The 13,608-nt window shown below is 36.0% G+C and overlaps 1 protein-coding gene across 2 annotated transcripts in view; it reads left to right on the plus strand.

The window, feature by feature from the left end:
- Positions 1–9,864, plus strand: part of LOC149569322 (Polyketide cyclase / dehydrase and lipid transport protein) — a 43,130-nt gene extending 33,266 nt beyond the window's left edge. Inside the window, exons 3-4 of one of the 2 annotated variants that reach the window (XM_089822059.1) lie at positions 8,165–8,296; positions 9,348–9,864. In XM_089822059.1, the coding sequence (XP_089678185.1) occupies positions 8,165–8,296; positions 9,348–9,473 (258 nt within the window). In that variant the 3' untranslated portion in view covers positions 9,474–9,864. The remainder of the gene's footprint in view (positions 1–8,164; positions 8,297–9,347) is intronic. The other variant, XM_089822060.1, reaches the window with a different exon arrangement.
- Positions 9,865–13,608: the final 3,744 nt, after the last annotated feature.

The raw sequence follows: 13,608 nt of genomic DNA on the forward strand, positions 1-13,608 counted from the left end.
TATAATCTTCAACACTTCCTCTTAGCAAGAGAGGGATCTTTAGTATGGTAGACACACACAGCTGCAACCAAAAATGTTAATGACAAATTCTCATCACAAATTTTCTCAATAAAGCATCATATCGAATTCACCATAGCCTCTTCTAGTGTGTGAATCATAAAAGCATAAGATTAAAGTCATGGAGTCACACACACGACTTCCACCATGTCTCCTTGCAAAGGGTGGATCCACCATGCCCATTCATAGAGGGTGGAACAAGTGCTTTCACCTTAAACTTCTCTCAGAGGAGAATGCATTTTCACCATGCCTACTTGTAGAGGGTGGAACGAGGGCTTTCACCTTAGACTTCTCCCATAGAAGAATGCATTTCCACTTTCCTTACTCACAGAGGGTGGATCCACCATACCTACTCGCAAAGTGTGGAACAAGGGATTTCACCTCGAACTTCTCTTATAGAGAAGAATTCGTTAGCAACATGTATAAGAATGACTGAAATTCTCTATCAACAAAGACTCCCTCTCAGTAGGAGTAGCATACATTGTTCTTGGCTACCACAATAATAGAGCCGATTCCAAGTTGACCAAATGAGGAGCTTTAGTAGTCACACTACCACACAAGCTTGCAAAGAATTAGACATCTCCCTCTGTTATGTAACCTCCCTGTGAATATCATTTCCTGAACATGATCTTCCTCTTTCAATGAAGATATGCATCATCAATTCAGTCCCATATGACTACAAGCAACGTCCTCAAGCTCATGACTTTTGCATATAATCTCATGGCTTTTGCATATAATGTCTCATGCTCATGACTTTTGCATATAATCCATAGTTACACCACCCTGGGGGACAGGGGGACGGCGAAACGGGGGGACAAGTTTCCGGGACGGGGGGACAGAGGGGCCTTAATTTGGGGACGGCGGGGGGACGGTGGGGGGACGGCGGCAGGGGACAAGAGGGGTGTATATATCTATGCATATGGTATTTAAAAATGTTAGTTATGAAAATATGTATTGCAATATAGGATGTAAAGATGTAAAAGAGTGAATACTTGAAACATTGCATTGAATTGGATCATTGAACATTAAACATAAATAGTTGAATTTGCAAATAGTGAATAGCAGGATGTCCCCCATCCTCGGTGGAGGTGGTGGAATCTAGTGGCACCGCTGGGGACGGGGAGACGGAGTCCCCAAGTCTCCGATGCGTTGAAGTCTCCGAGACGTCGGGCAAAAAGGGGGGGGACGCGTCCCCGTGTTACTATGATATAATCTCTTATTATCTCATCGCTCCTTGACGTGTCCTTCAACCAAGAGATATTAGTAATAACTCATAAAATCAAATATAGAGATCAATGCTAAAAGTATACACTATTCCCATTGATATAAAAATTCATAATCAATATTTAGGATTTGATCATAGAATACTTATCTGAACTGCATGGTCCAATGTTTAGAAAAGTAAATGAAAAATGGAAGGTCATGTGATCTGGATCTACAGCATCTTTACCAATGCCCATAAGAACTTGTGAGTCACATTCTTAAAAAGTGAATATCATCACTAAAGTTCAGAAGTTAATTAGATCAACAAGGGTCCTAAGAAAATCATTTATACTTGGAAGAGTGAAAAATGATGCCAAAAACTTATCCAAGACTTAAGAAAGAATGAAGATATTCATCGATTCCAGCCCTGTGACCGATTTAAATACTTACACATTGTATCAAGGATAAAATAATGTTCAGGCTGTAATTTATTCACATGAAAAAACTTCTGCTAACAAAATCACGCTTAACACGCACACAAACACTCAGGTAGTTCTGCACAGAAGTTATCAACGCTGATGTTTCTTCACTTTACAGAAGATATCTAACATGTCACATACAGAGTTGTCTGTCTATTTCTAGATTTTGCACAGCAGGAGGTTGGATCCACACAATGAAATTGCTCCCTCCAGAGTTAAATAAATTCACAATCATCAATTACTTTGCCCATTTGAATGGTGATTATCTGCTGTCCCAACACTTTGCTATGAAAAACACTGATTATTATAATCATAAAGAACACAGAACTTTCATCATCGCTGCTGTTCGCTCCAAATGCTAACTGTGCCTAAACTTGGAAGAATAATCATTGAATGCTGAAGATTCACAAAACAACATGATGAAGCTAAATACTGATGAACGATAATACATAACTGACAAGTATAGCAAGAATGACCAACAATGATAAGAAAGAACAAAAATTAAGTGCCAACAAATTGAGTGGCTTCAAACGCTGACTAGGTTGCCAAGAAGATAAGGAAACTGAAAGAAGAATACAGAATACATGAACACTACTGAGAATACTCAAAACAGCAATGATCAAAATGAAAAACCAAATAAAAGACGGAGAAAAATAAAGCACAATAGGTTATGCCACGATCATATCAAATATGAATAACATAAGAGTTAAGCTACAGAAAAATGGACTTTACAGAATGTCTCACAAAAAGGTTGGACAGGGATTATAATATCTTCACTTTGAAACAATAAATCTTTTCCCATACAGAAGAGTCAAGGATCTCTTAGCACAAATAACCAAAAAATCTCTGCACACATAGAAATGATATGGAAATGACCAGAACATTTTGCAAGATATCAAGTGAAATATGATTCTGACATCAGAACTTATTAGAAGATGAACATCACTGCTGAATAGATAATAAAATGACTTCAACAAAAGACTTAAAGTAAGATGATGATTAAAAAACTGCAACACATATACACATTAAAACTGAAACTTCCAGACTATAGTCACGATCACCTGAATGCTGAGTAGTAATGGAATAGTTTACAGATTACAAACAACCACCATCAGAAAGCTTTGAAGTGATAAACGAATTCTTTGACTGCAATATAGATTATGCCCCAAAAGAAATGCTGAATAACTCGTGCTCTTTTTAAAAAGAATTTCTTTTCTTTAATTGTCTCAATAGAGGTAATGTGACAGAGGAGACACACGATTCTTCATCTTGCTGTTACATAATAAAAGTCACTCTAAAAGTGAATTGGCATAGCTGACTTAAAATACGCAAGCAATTTATTGATCATTGAAAGAGCTGATGGAAGGAAAATCATATGAGACAAAAAATGACTGGGAGTACATGTAGGCTTTAAGAAATGAAACCAACTCAACATACACAAGGATCAGACTTAGCAAAATATAGACAAACAGAAGCAGACATATTTAGAGGAGAAATGAGAAAACATAAAGGAGGTAGGTGAGCCTTTCTGAACTTCTAATACAATGCTGCCAGTAAGAATGATAATAAACTCTTTAAATAAAGACAGGATCAACCAAAATATAGCCAAAGAATCAGCAGATACAAGAGAAATAAAAAATTGTAAAGCTGAAAAATAATAAGATCTGACTCGCAGTTACAGCAGTTTTCAACATGCTTACATTGCTGCAACACAACTCCCAACACTACAGGGCTGGTGGTTCCTCTGCTCTGATATCATGTTCATGTATTCCCCAGAAATAATGATAAACAACAACAAATAAAAGTAGAATAAAAAACAAACTTATAACAGACACAACAACTTCTTGGGAAAGTCTTTTAACTTGAAGAGAAAACCCCAGCCACACTAGAAAAAAATCTCTTTTATTAATATAACAAATGTTGAAGTACAATGTTCTTAACTGAATACCATTTCTGAACACAAAAAGCAATCACACACACACACACACATATATTGAATTGACACTCTTCATATCGCAACCAAAGGTCTCTTTAATTTCCAAAAACAAGTCTATTCATATTTTTGGATGCACGACTCTTTGTATGTTGCACGTCTCATCATATAATAAAATGTCAAATATTTAGAGTGTGACACCTAGCACACATTGAATGCTTACTTGAAAATATCATCATAAATCTTTTCTCTATTTCAACATATAGCAATATCAGAGGTGAAGATCTCTATTGCAGCTATAATCTTCTACATTCCAGTGCCACATCACATTGGGCTTAATTTCTTGCTCGTATAATCCTAAATTGGGATCCCTATCAGAAATTGATTGCTCCATTTTTTAAAGTGTGCTATTAAATGTCTCATAAATCTCTCCAAGACTTGGAGAGTATGTATTGACATGTCTCATGACATCCACAATTGGTGAGATGATGGAGCAAATACATTCAAAAATACAAGTCAGAAAATTGATTTTTTTTTTTTGAAATAAAATCACCAATAAAAAAGGTTATTAATAAAATAAAAATTAGCATGTTATCAAAAAATATTAATCACAATTTCTTTTAACTCACATTCCACCAATTATCATCACAAGTTTTAGTTTGATGCTTTTACAGTTTTACCTTCTGCAGTGGCTGCCTTAGGTCATCTATTCGAAACCAGTGTAACCCAGAGACTCTCACCCCCTCCCAAACCTTGAAGTACCCATCCCCGAGACGTACCCGCACTGGGTACTTGAGTAACCAAGCACCCCCACCTCCACCATTCCACAACCATGCCGCCGCTGGGATGTGTACTTCAATTTCTATTTGAGTTTTGATTTTTGAATGTTACTATTGGGTATGTAATGCGTTACTATGCTGAATGTCAATGGTTCTTATTCATGTTGCAATTTTGCTATGTTTAAGTATTTTAATTTTGTATGTTCTAGTGAACTACTGAAACATCATTAACTAGCATTTCAAGTTCTATATGTATACAACACTCCTCTCTGGCGCGTCCTCCCATTGCAGCCGTCCCCCCGCCGTCCCCAAATGAGACCCATTTTCCCCATGTCCCAGAAACTCGCCCCAGTGTCCCACCGTCCCAAAGTACCCCCGTACTGGTGTAACACTGTTCCACACTGAATTAACCATCATCAACTCTAGAGCCTCTGGCACTTCAAGCATCCTCTCTAACAAAATAGCACGGCAGCATATCTTGTCTTTATAGGATTTAGGAAATAATTCTTTGAATATGTCCTTTAGAGAGCGAGGTACGATGGTTGCAAATAAACATCTGAATATTTCTAGCCTTGGCAATTACCTGCTGCACCTGATCAGTAGTCCCTTTCTCTCAATGAATTGTTCAACACATGACACAAGGAGTCCAAAATATGTGCTTGTAATCACCCTCGGGCCTCAAACATCAAACAAGCTAATTTGCACACACATGCTGGTTTAGTGACCTTTGCGGCATCTCTCAAAATATGAAATTGGAATATTTGCATCAACAATCAATGTCTCCAAGGAAATCTGCGCCAGCTAAACATGTGACTATGATTTTGATGAGTGGACAGTGTGTAATATCGGTCCTCCAATCCATGATAATAGAGCAACTTGTCCTAATCAAACACTTTCTCATATCCTCTATCACCACACTCAGGTTGGAATAATTCTAGTCAAGGAGTGCAGTGCATAGTTTGTTTTCCTCCTGGGGGGTGAATGAGGTACCAACAACCGCTACATCTCTAAGCATTTGTTTGAAGTAGGCAGAACGTGCTACACGGAATGGGCAAAGGAAAATTTGGCTATTGGGGACTTTGCCACATCTTGTGCATGCATATTGAACAAATTAGGAACTGTATTTGACTGCTCACTAGAAATACTAGTAGCCTTGCTCTTCCTAGTGGAAATATGAATATCACTACTAGTAACAACAATAGGACTACCAAGCATAGAGGGCATACGCATAGCTGATTGTGTGGATTGTGTTTTATTTCTTTATGAACCTTGATCTTGTGGCCTATAAAACCCAGTAGATGAGAATCAGAATATACTGTTATGTAGCTTCCATTATGTTTTTATTTTTACTTATATTACATAACCGCAATCTACTGCCCACCTTGTTTTTCCTTTTTAAACTTTGTCTAGCTGTGTTTTCAATTGATTTAGAGGGTATTTAGGATACAAATGGCCTTTTGCATATTTTTTTAAAGCTTCAGAAGGGCATTAAATTAAATTTTTTGGAGTCCGCCCCAATCAACTAATCCCACTTAACTGATTCCTCCCTTCAACTGATCCCATTTAACTGATTGGCTTTCATTTTTGTTCTCCCCTTTCAGCAGCTCACTACTTTCACTACTGCCGGCCTTGCTGGACATTATGTTTTATTTTGATTTTTGCAAACTGAAAATTGAAAAAAATAAAAAATACATTTTACCATTTAAACTTTAAAAAATTGGAAAAAATGAAAGATTAGTGGAACAATTACTCACCTCTTGCTGGTTTCTAGCATTATTGCTCTGCTACTGAATGCTGGTTTTCGATCTTCAGCAGCACCAGCAAACCCTCTGTCTTTCTCACTTTCCTTTTAGCTGCATTTTCTTTTGGAATGTAAAAATGAACTCATATGGTTTAGAAAAGAATTTTTATGGTTCATTTTAGGGTTCTAAGGGTGTGGGGTCCTCCTAGAAAGAATACAAATTAAACAGAAATTTTTGGTGAGTTTTATCGCAAAAAACATGCTGGGAATGCTGGCCATCCTCATGGAGTTTCTGGGACATACCTGCCAATCGAGGGCTTCCTGTCTGCAAAAGCTGTTTTTCTTGGAGCACCGGGGAACATCCCCAAGGCATCCCTCATCTAGGAATGTCTTTGCATTGGGGGCAGGGGCCAAAAATGCAGGTGACATATCCCCATTTACAGCTGCATGTATCATATTTTTGAAAGCATATTATAAAGCTGAATCAGTGGTCACTTTTGCCTAAATAACTCATTGAAGATATCTAATGACACACTTTAACAAGGCAACCCTCTCTGCACTGTCTACTGTATCAATTATTTCCCATTTTCAACCATTCTCCCTCTGGGTTGATGTTTTGACTTTTGAGTCAAGAATTTAAGTTTTTGTGTGCAAGAGGAAAGTCTACTTTTTACAATGGATTATCATTAAACAAAGCTATAGGTGGTCTAGCTTGTCTCAACGGTTCAGGAACTAAAAAGTTTGTTACAATAATAACTTACTTCTTAACTCTTTTAGTTATTGATTTTCCATCATTGTAAGTAATTCTACATGATTATGGCATTTGATTGGAGCCATTGTGTTTAACGAAAGATGATAATTGTTAATGGAGCATTGTGCAGAAAGCCTCATCAGACACGCCTTTGAGATTGTGGTCTCAGAAGCTGCCCCTCTGGGTTTCATCTTTAATGGGAGCCACGCTGACAGTGTTCCTTTCTTGATTCCATTTTTTGGTGTCAATGGGAGAGATCCATTCATTGTGTTGTGTCCCCTAATATATTAATTGTCAAAGTTCTGTTCAAAGATTCTCACAGTATGTCTGATATGCTCCTATGGATTTGTGGATGTCTCATATAACCAAAGTCACACGGTGACAGGGGTACCTAGGGTATGTGTACGGGTACAGCTGTTTTCCATAATAAGGGACAGGGGTACTTGGGTATGTTGAACTTTATTTTTGATTATACTTTTATATTTATAGAAAATCTGAAACTATGAGTAATGACAAATGTCATTCAAAACAAGAATATCAATAAAGTTTGCAAATGTAATGTATTGTTTTCAGTTTCAGATTTGCTGTATGTTTCTGATAATAATATATGATAAATGTTTAGATGCATAACGGAGAAGGACTTTAAACATGAACAAGATCCTAAATCGTATGACAATGACATATTGCAAACGATAAACTTTTGACTTGAACACTGAATTTTTTTATTGTTAATCAATACTGTATCATAGTTTCAAACTGATTAGTTATTGAATTAAGCTTGATAAACAACAAGCTGATATACAAACAGAAAACCCAAAAAAATAAATCAGAAATCTTAATCAAGGTCCTTAGATATGATGTTCTCTGCCAAGTATCCGGTACTTGCGAAACATGTACCTGGTACTCGGGTACGTGGGTACGTGTACAAGTACCCATGCAACCTTGCATATAACTGTTAAGTTTAATTGCACTGCTTGCTGTTTATCTTTTAAAGAGATATACTTGGGAGATTCAATATGTTAATTCATAGGCGATAGCCGAGTCACTAGAAGTTTTTGTATGCAATCTCATGAATTATAAGTATTGTCAAACCAGGATTAAGAATTATGGTCTGTACAGTGAAAGCATCCACTGAAAGTCTTTTTTTAACTTCACCATGTCACCATAATCTATTGAACAATTGCTATTGTAGTTTACTCATTTTGAATTACTATCTTGCAGAGTACTACATCTGATAGCAATCTTTTTAAACACCTGATAAATATATGGGAATTCAAGAATGGTCCAGTTCCTGGAAGTTGCAATCTTCATTTCTTTGTAGACTTCCAATTTCAATCGCCTCTTTACCGGCAGGTATGAAATGCGCGCCTTGTATAGGTTTTCCTTTTCCGTATTCATATTAGTGAGATGTTGGTTTTGGCCATCTGTTAATGAGCCAAGAATGAATAATTTGAATTAAATAGTTGTTTAGTCTTGGAAGATCGTTAAGTGCCTGTGCATTGTTATTAAGTGTTTTAAAGTGAAAGGACTAAATTATTCGTTTGAACACTACTTATTATTTGGAGGGGCTAGAAAAAGCACAGGTCTGTATTGATTGATGCATAAATAATCTTGTTTCTGACATGTGGGAATACCGTAAGCATTATATCATCACAAACATACCCACTGTGGATATCAACTTCCCTATGCTCTTTTGTACATATTCTACCCTAGTATATTAAACTCTTACCAAAAGCAAAAAGAACTGCTGCATGAACTATTCATGCTTGTGAGAGTTAGATTCTTGTGAATCAGTGGGTCAATGAGTTAGTCCCATGGTCAAATTCTGATTCAAGAACATAGTTCTACCAACAATTTGCATTTTTAAGGGTGTTGCTTGCATTTTAACATGGATAGCCGAAGACCTGGCAGCCTGTTAAAGTTGGTAGCCTTCAATGCTAATGGTTGTTCATAAATATCAGTTCATGTTAAACCGAGATTCTACCTTGAATTGTTTTATCATAGAAATGATCTTCTATGAAGATTTTGTGAGCTCGAGTTCAGGTTTGTATGGCTTGAATTGTTTCTCCTGTGTATGGATATCTAACTAATTCAATCCCTGTAAGAATCTCTTAACTGTTGTAGATGCAAATCTGCACATGCTATTTTCATTCGAGATTTGAAGAGTGGAACAATGGTCCTTCTACTTCTGATTATGCATCTAAGGTTAAACATATTACATGCCTCTTAAATCGGGCACTATTAAGGTTTTTGAATAATGGATGTGAATCATGATTGAGCACTGGCCTTTTCTGGCTCATCATACAGGGTCAAGATAAATCCGTGTTGTTTGCAAAGCTCATTCTTTTTACTTGAATACTATTTTACTGAGTTCAGGCTGGCTTACCATGAGTTTTTTTAACAGGTAGCTGATATGTTTTTCACGGAAGTAGTTCACCGCCTTGTCGGATCATTTGAGCAACGTTGTCATATGGTATATGGACCAGCTGTGAAGATTGTGGAAGATGCGTATAGTAGTCAAAGAGTTTAACATACTGTTAATTGTTTTGTACTATTCATTTAAAGGCACGAGGCACATTGCTTCATATAACCAGGTGGAAAGCTTTGAAGTGGACAGGCAGAAGTCAAAATTGAATTGATTTTCACTGTTGTAATATTTTTGAAGACAACTGTGGCACAAACATGTTGCTTCTGTAGTTGTATCCGATTCTTATGATTACATCGTCATGGAAGATAAGAAATATCAAATACACCAGTTTTTTAAAAATTTATTATTTCATTCTTTCCTATTTTCAGCTGTTCAATGGTAACCCCATACTTGTACATGCCAGAGGCAAATGATATGGTACCTTTGATATTTAATTTCACCAAAAATGGCTGCTTTGGAATGGATATAAATATATGATTTTTGGTGTGAATAATATTTTTTCTAACATATTGCAATACATTTTTGAAATTTAACATGGCTGGTTACATTACTTCTTTTTTACTTGGACAAAGTTATAAATAAATTGTATGATGGACTAGCCATTCCAACTGATAATTTTTGATAGTTTTTCTATAAATACTTCACATAGTATTCATGGAATGTATAAAATCTCATTAGTTTTCATAATAGTTTTAAAGTTCGGTGGAGATTATTCTTCATTTACTGATAGTAATGAGCATGACACTTGGAATAGACAACGGTGTCTATTGCTCAAATCATATATTAAATTTAAGTTTTATTCCATCACAAACTTTAAGCTTGAGCACAAGGTAAGATTGAATCTGGACAAATGTGTTTTTAGATTGACCAAAGGCTGGCTTACGGTGTTGGATTTTCCAGTTGCAATGTCGGTAAATGGTTTTTGTTGGTAAATACTAAAACCATACAAATATTTGCCTCCTGATTGCCCTTTTTGGCTCTAATTCAGGGTGGCTAAGCTGAGGTATCAAATTCCTTTTCAGTCCAAGTCCCAATTGTAAGAGCGTATCTAGAAAAAATGCAATGTTGGTTTGTCCACAGTTAATGTCCGTGAAATCATAGAAATATTTGCCTCCCTACTTCTAGCTAAAAGTCATGGTGGCTAGGCTGAGGTATCAAATTTTTATGTCCTAGTCCCACTTTTCTGCAACATTGCTCGATAGCTTTTATTTATGACCTGGAAGTTGGGTTCAGTGAAGAAGAAATGATGGAATCTGCCATTACCTCCAAAACTTTTCAGTAATTCGGATGATTGGGATCTCATTTGATTTAATTGTGAGGTCCATGGTTTTACATTTTCTTTTTTTATGAGACCCTGGCTTCGGGGGTTCAATTTTGACAGCAGCTCAAATAAATGGATGATTTTATATTTATTTTGTAGGTTTGATACTAGAGAGTCGAGTGTAGCTATTTTGTAGGTTTGATGATAATATTATATTGTCATTCAATATATGCCGGCTAGATAACGGTTGACAAATTGATGGCATCGTAGGACTGATTTTGTGCAAACATGTGCAAATGCCATTATTTTTTGAGAAGACTTATCCATCAGAAATCCAAAACCCTTTATTATCTATCAAGAATTCAAGATCCCCTACAAGTTCAAATGGAAGTATACCAAAATCCTGTACATTCTTTAGTTGGCAACTAGCGGAAAATTCAAAACTTGGGGGTACGGTGTTTGAAATGAGGTTCTGTGGACCCTGTTTATACAACATTTTCATAGAAGATGGATTTTTCAGGATGGGACAGGTACTAAAACCCAAGGATGAATAGCAAACATCGGGCAGCATATCCAATACATGGATTATACTCACGACTCCAAGATCTAGGGAACAATATTTTTCTGCAGACGAGAAATTTACATGGATAAGAAGAATTGAACGAGGACTGCGGTGCAGATGTACTCCTGTCAAGGGCTGCAAATATGGAAATAGAAAATTTATCTTTTTTGCAAAATCTAGAAGCAGTTTATTGGCCACTGGTCTGCCTAAAGAGCCTGGTCTCTGCATTTGATCTGAAGGAACCTTTAAGAAATTGCCTACAGACGAGGAGAGTGCTGCTTTTCAAAAAATAAAATCAGAACAGAAAATTTGCATATGTCCAATGTGAAGAATTTTTAATGTTCAATTTGAAATTTTCTATAATTTATGAAATTCTGCTGTTATGTATTTGCATTCATTGATTTATCATCATTTCTTTGGGTCATATTGCTTAAATAGTGGTTGATTAATCATTTCATTGCTATATTGCCTTGTTTAGCCACTTGTTTCATTGGTATAGTTGCATATCATTTCTAGTTAGGTGTATTTTCATTTACAATTGTACAGAAGACATTGAGAGCATAAAACCAATTCCTTTTCCATTGCATCTAGCATTCCTTGTTTTCTAGGAACAATTGTGTGTCGTACTGTATGAGTTTCATAATCTGTTTTTCTGAATCCAATATCAATGCGAGAAGTTATAGATCAATATTCATGTGAGTTCTTCTAAACTCGTGACTTCTGATGGTCTAAACATGTAACGTATTCGAGTCCGAGTTGGTTGTTGGTTTATTCTTTCTAATGAGCTTTGGGTGGAAATCCTCCTCTTAATTCAACTCCTGCTACGCCTTAACATAGTTGAGATTTTTTGTCTCCACGCTTCTTATGACAAGGATGACTCTTCAGTACAAGTGCTATATTGAACAATTGGGAAAGACTGAATTAGAAGATCCAACAACTTGGATGGTGAGATTACCCCCTTCATTGAAACTTTAAGGAAAACGTTTCAAAATGTGTAACATGGTGTAGATGTTTTATGTGGTGTAACTCACGCAGTCGATCATAACGCTATGAAGTTGGTTGTTTGCTCAAATGTTTGGGGTCGTCCTTGTTTTTCAACCCAAGTTAAAATATCCTTGCTTATACTTGTTGATGTGAGTTTTGTTCCACTTCAACATACATAATAGAATACTTAGTATTTCAAGATAAATTACCAAATCTCTCGTATAATGTTGCTTCTTATGCTAAGCTTGCAATGTAAGATCATGAAAATGACTTAAAGTTTATTTCAATTTTGGATAATTGCTCATTGAGATAATGCGATTTGTGAATCACCTAGGGGTTGATGCTATTCATTCAATAGGTATCATCTGCTTGCACTTCCAAAGATTTAGCTTCACATGTGCAATGAAAAAATATTTTGATTTTCAGACTTTCCACTTAAAACTTAATCTTCTATTGCTCCTTCTAACCACGAGTACAAGGAAGTATGGATGAACTTGGATGTGACTTTATCAATGACTCCACCCATCAAGTGCAAGCATTTAAGGAATACTCAAATGGTTTTCAAGCCAATATCTCCCCTTCAATTTCTTCAAAGGGATGCAAACTAAAGTGAAAATATCAATTGAAATACAAATCACTAGCTCACTACACAAGGCATTCCTACCATTAGCAAGAGGCTAGTAACCTAGTTTATATCAGTCAATCATGTAAACATCTATAATTTCTTTTACCAAGTTGCTTCAACATGAAATGAAATCTACTCCAAGTGAGGATTTAAGAAATCATGCAACACTTCAAAGCAACAATAAGTAATTCACCATGAAGACTAACAATGAATCATCAATCACTTTGATAGCATCACAACAACAATTTAATCACATATCTCTTTGAGCTAACTTATATCCTCCTCTAACTCTCTAATCTAATTTCCGTCAATCAATGAATAACAAATGAGAAGGCCTTGGCCTTTTATAGTTGTTCAACTATAATGAAGGGCTAAGACCTATTCAAGGATCATGATTAATCCCTACAAATCATAATTAGAGTTGTATAATATAACCAATTGCATGTAGACACCACCTTGTAGGGAAATAAGAAAATTATGGAGCTTTTGAGAGCTAATGAGAAAATTGTTCACTTGGCATGATATGATTGAATATGCTTTTATTTGAATTTCTTTTAGGTGTCACCTAAGCATCTTTATCTTGTAGGCTTAATCAATCCTTTTCATAATGACAAAATATATCTTGATATTCACCATTGTCAAGCTCTTTAACATGATGAAAAAATTCCAATCATTTTCATCTTTTCTAATCTACTTCATCTACTTTCCGGTCATTGCACATCACACTCTATTTGAGAACACAATTGGTGAATTGGAGAAGGACCACGACACATGTATTACTCAACTGTTTGAAAAAATGACTCCT

The sequence above is a fragment of the Cupressus sempervirens genome, chromosome 3, assembly GCF_028749045.1.
Source record: "Cupressus sempervirens isolate cs-2001-9-10 chromosome 3, ASM2874904v1, whole genome shotgun sequence".
NCBI classification, from domain to species: Eukaryota; Viridiplantae; Streptophyta; class Pinopsida; order Cupressales; family Cupressaceae; genus Cupressus; species Cupressus sempervirens.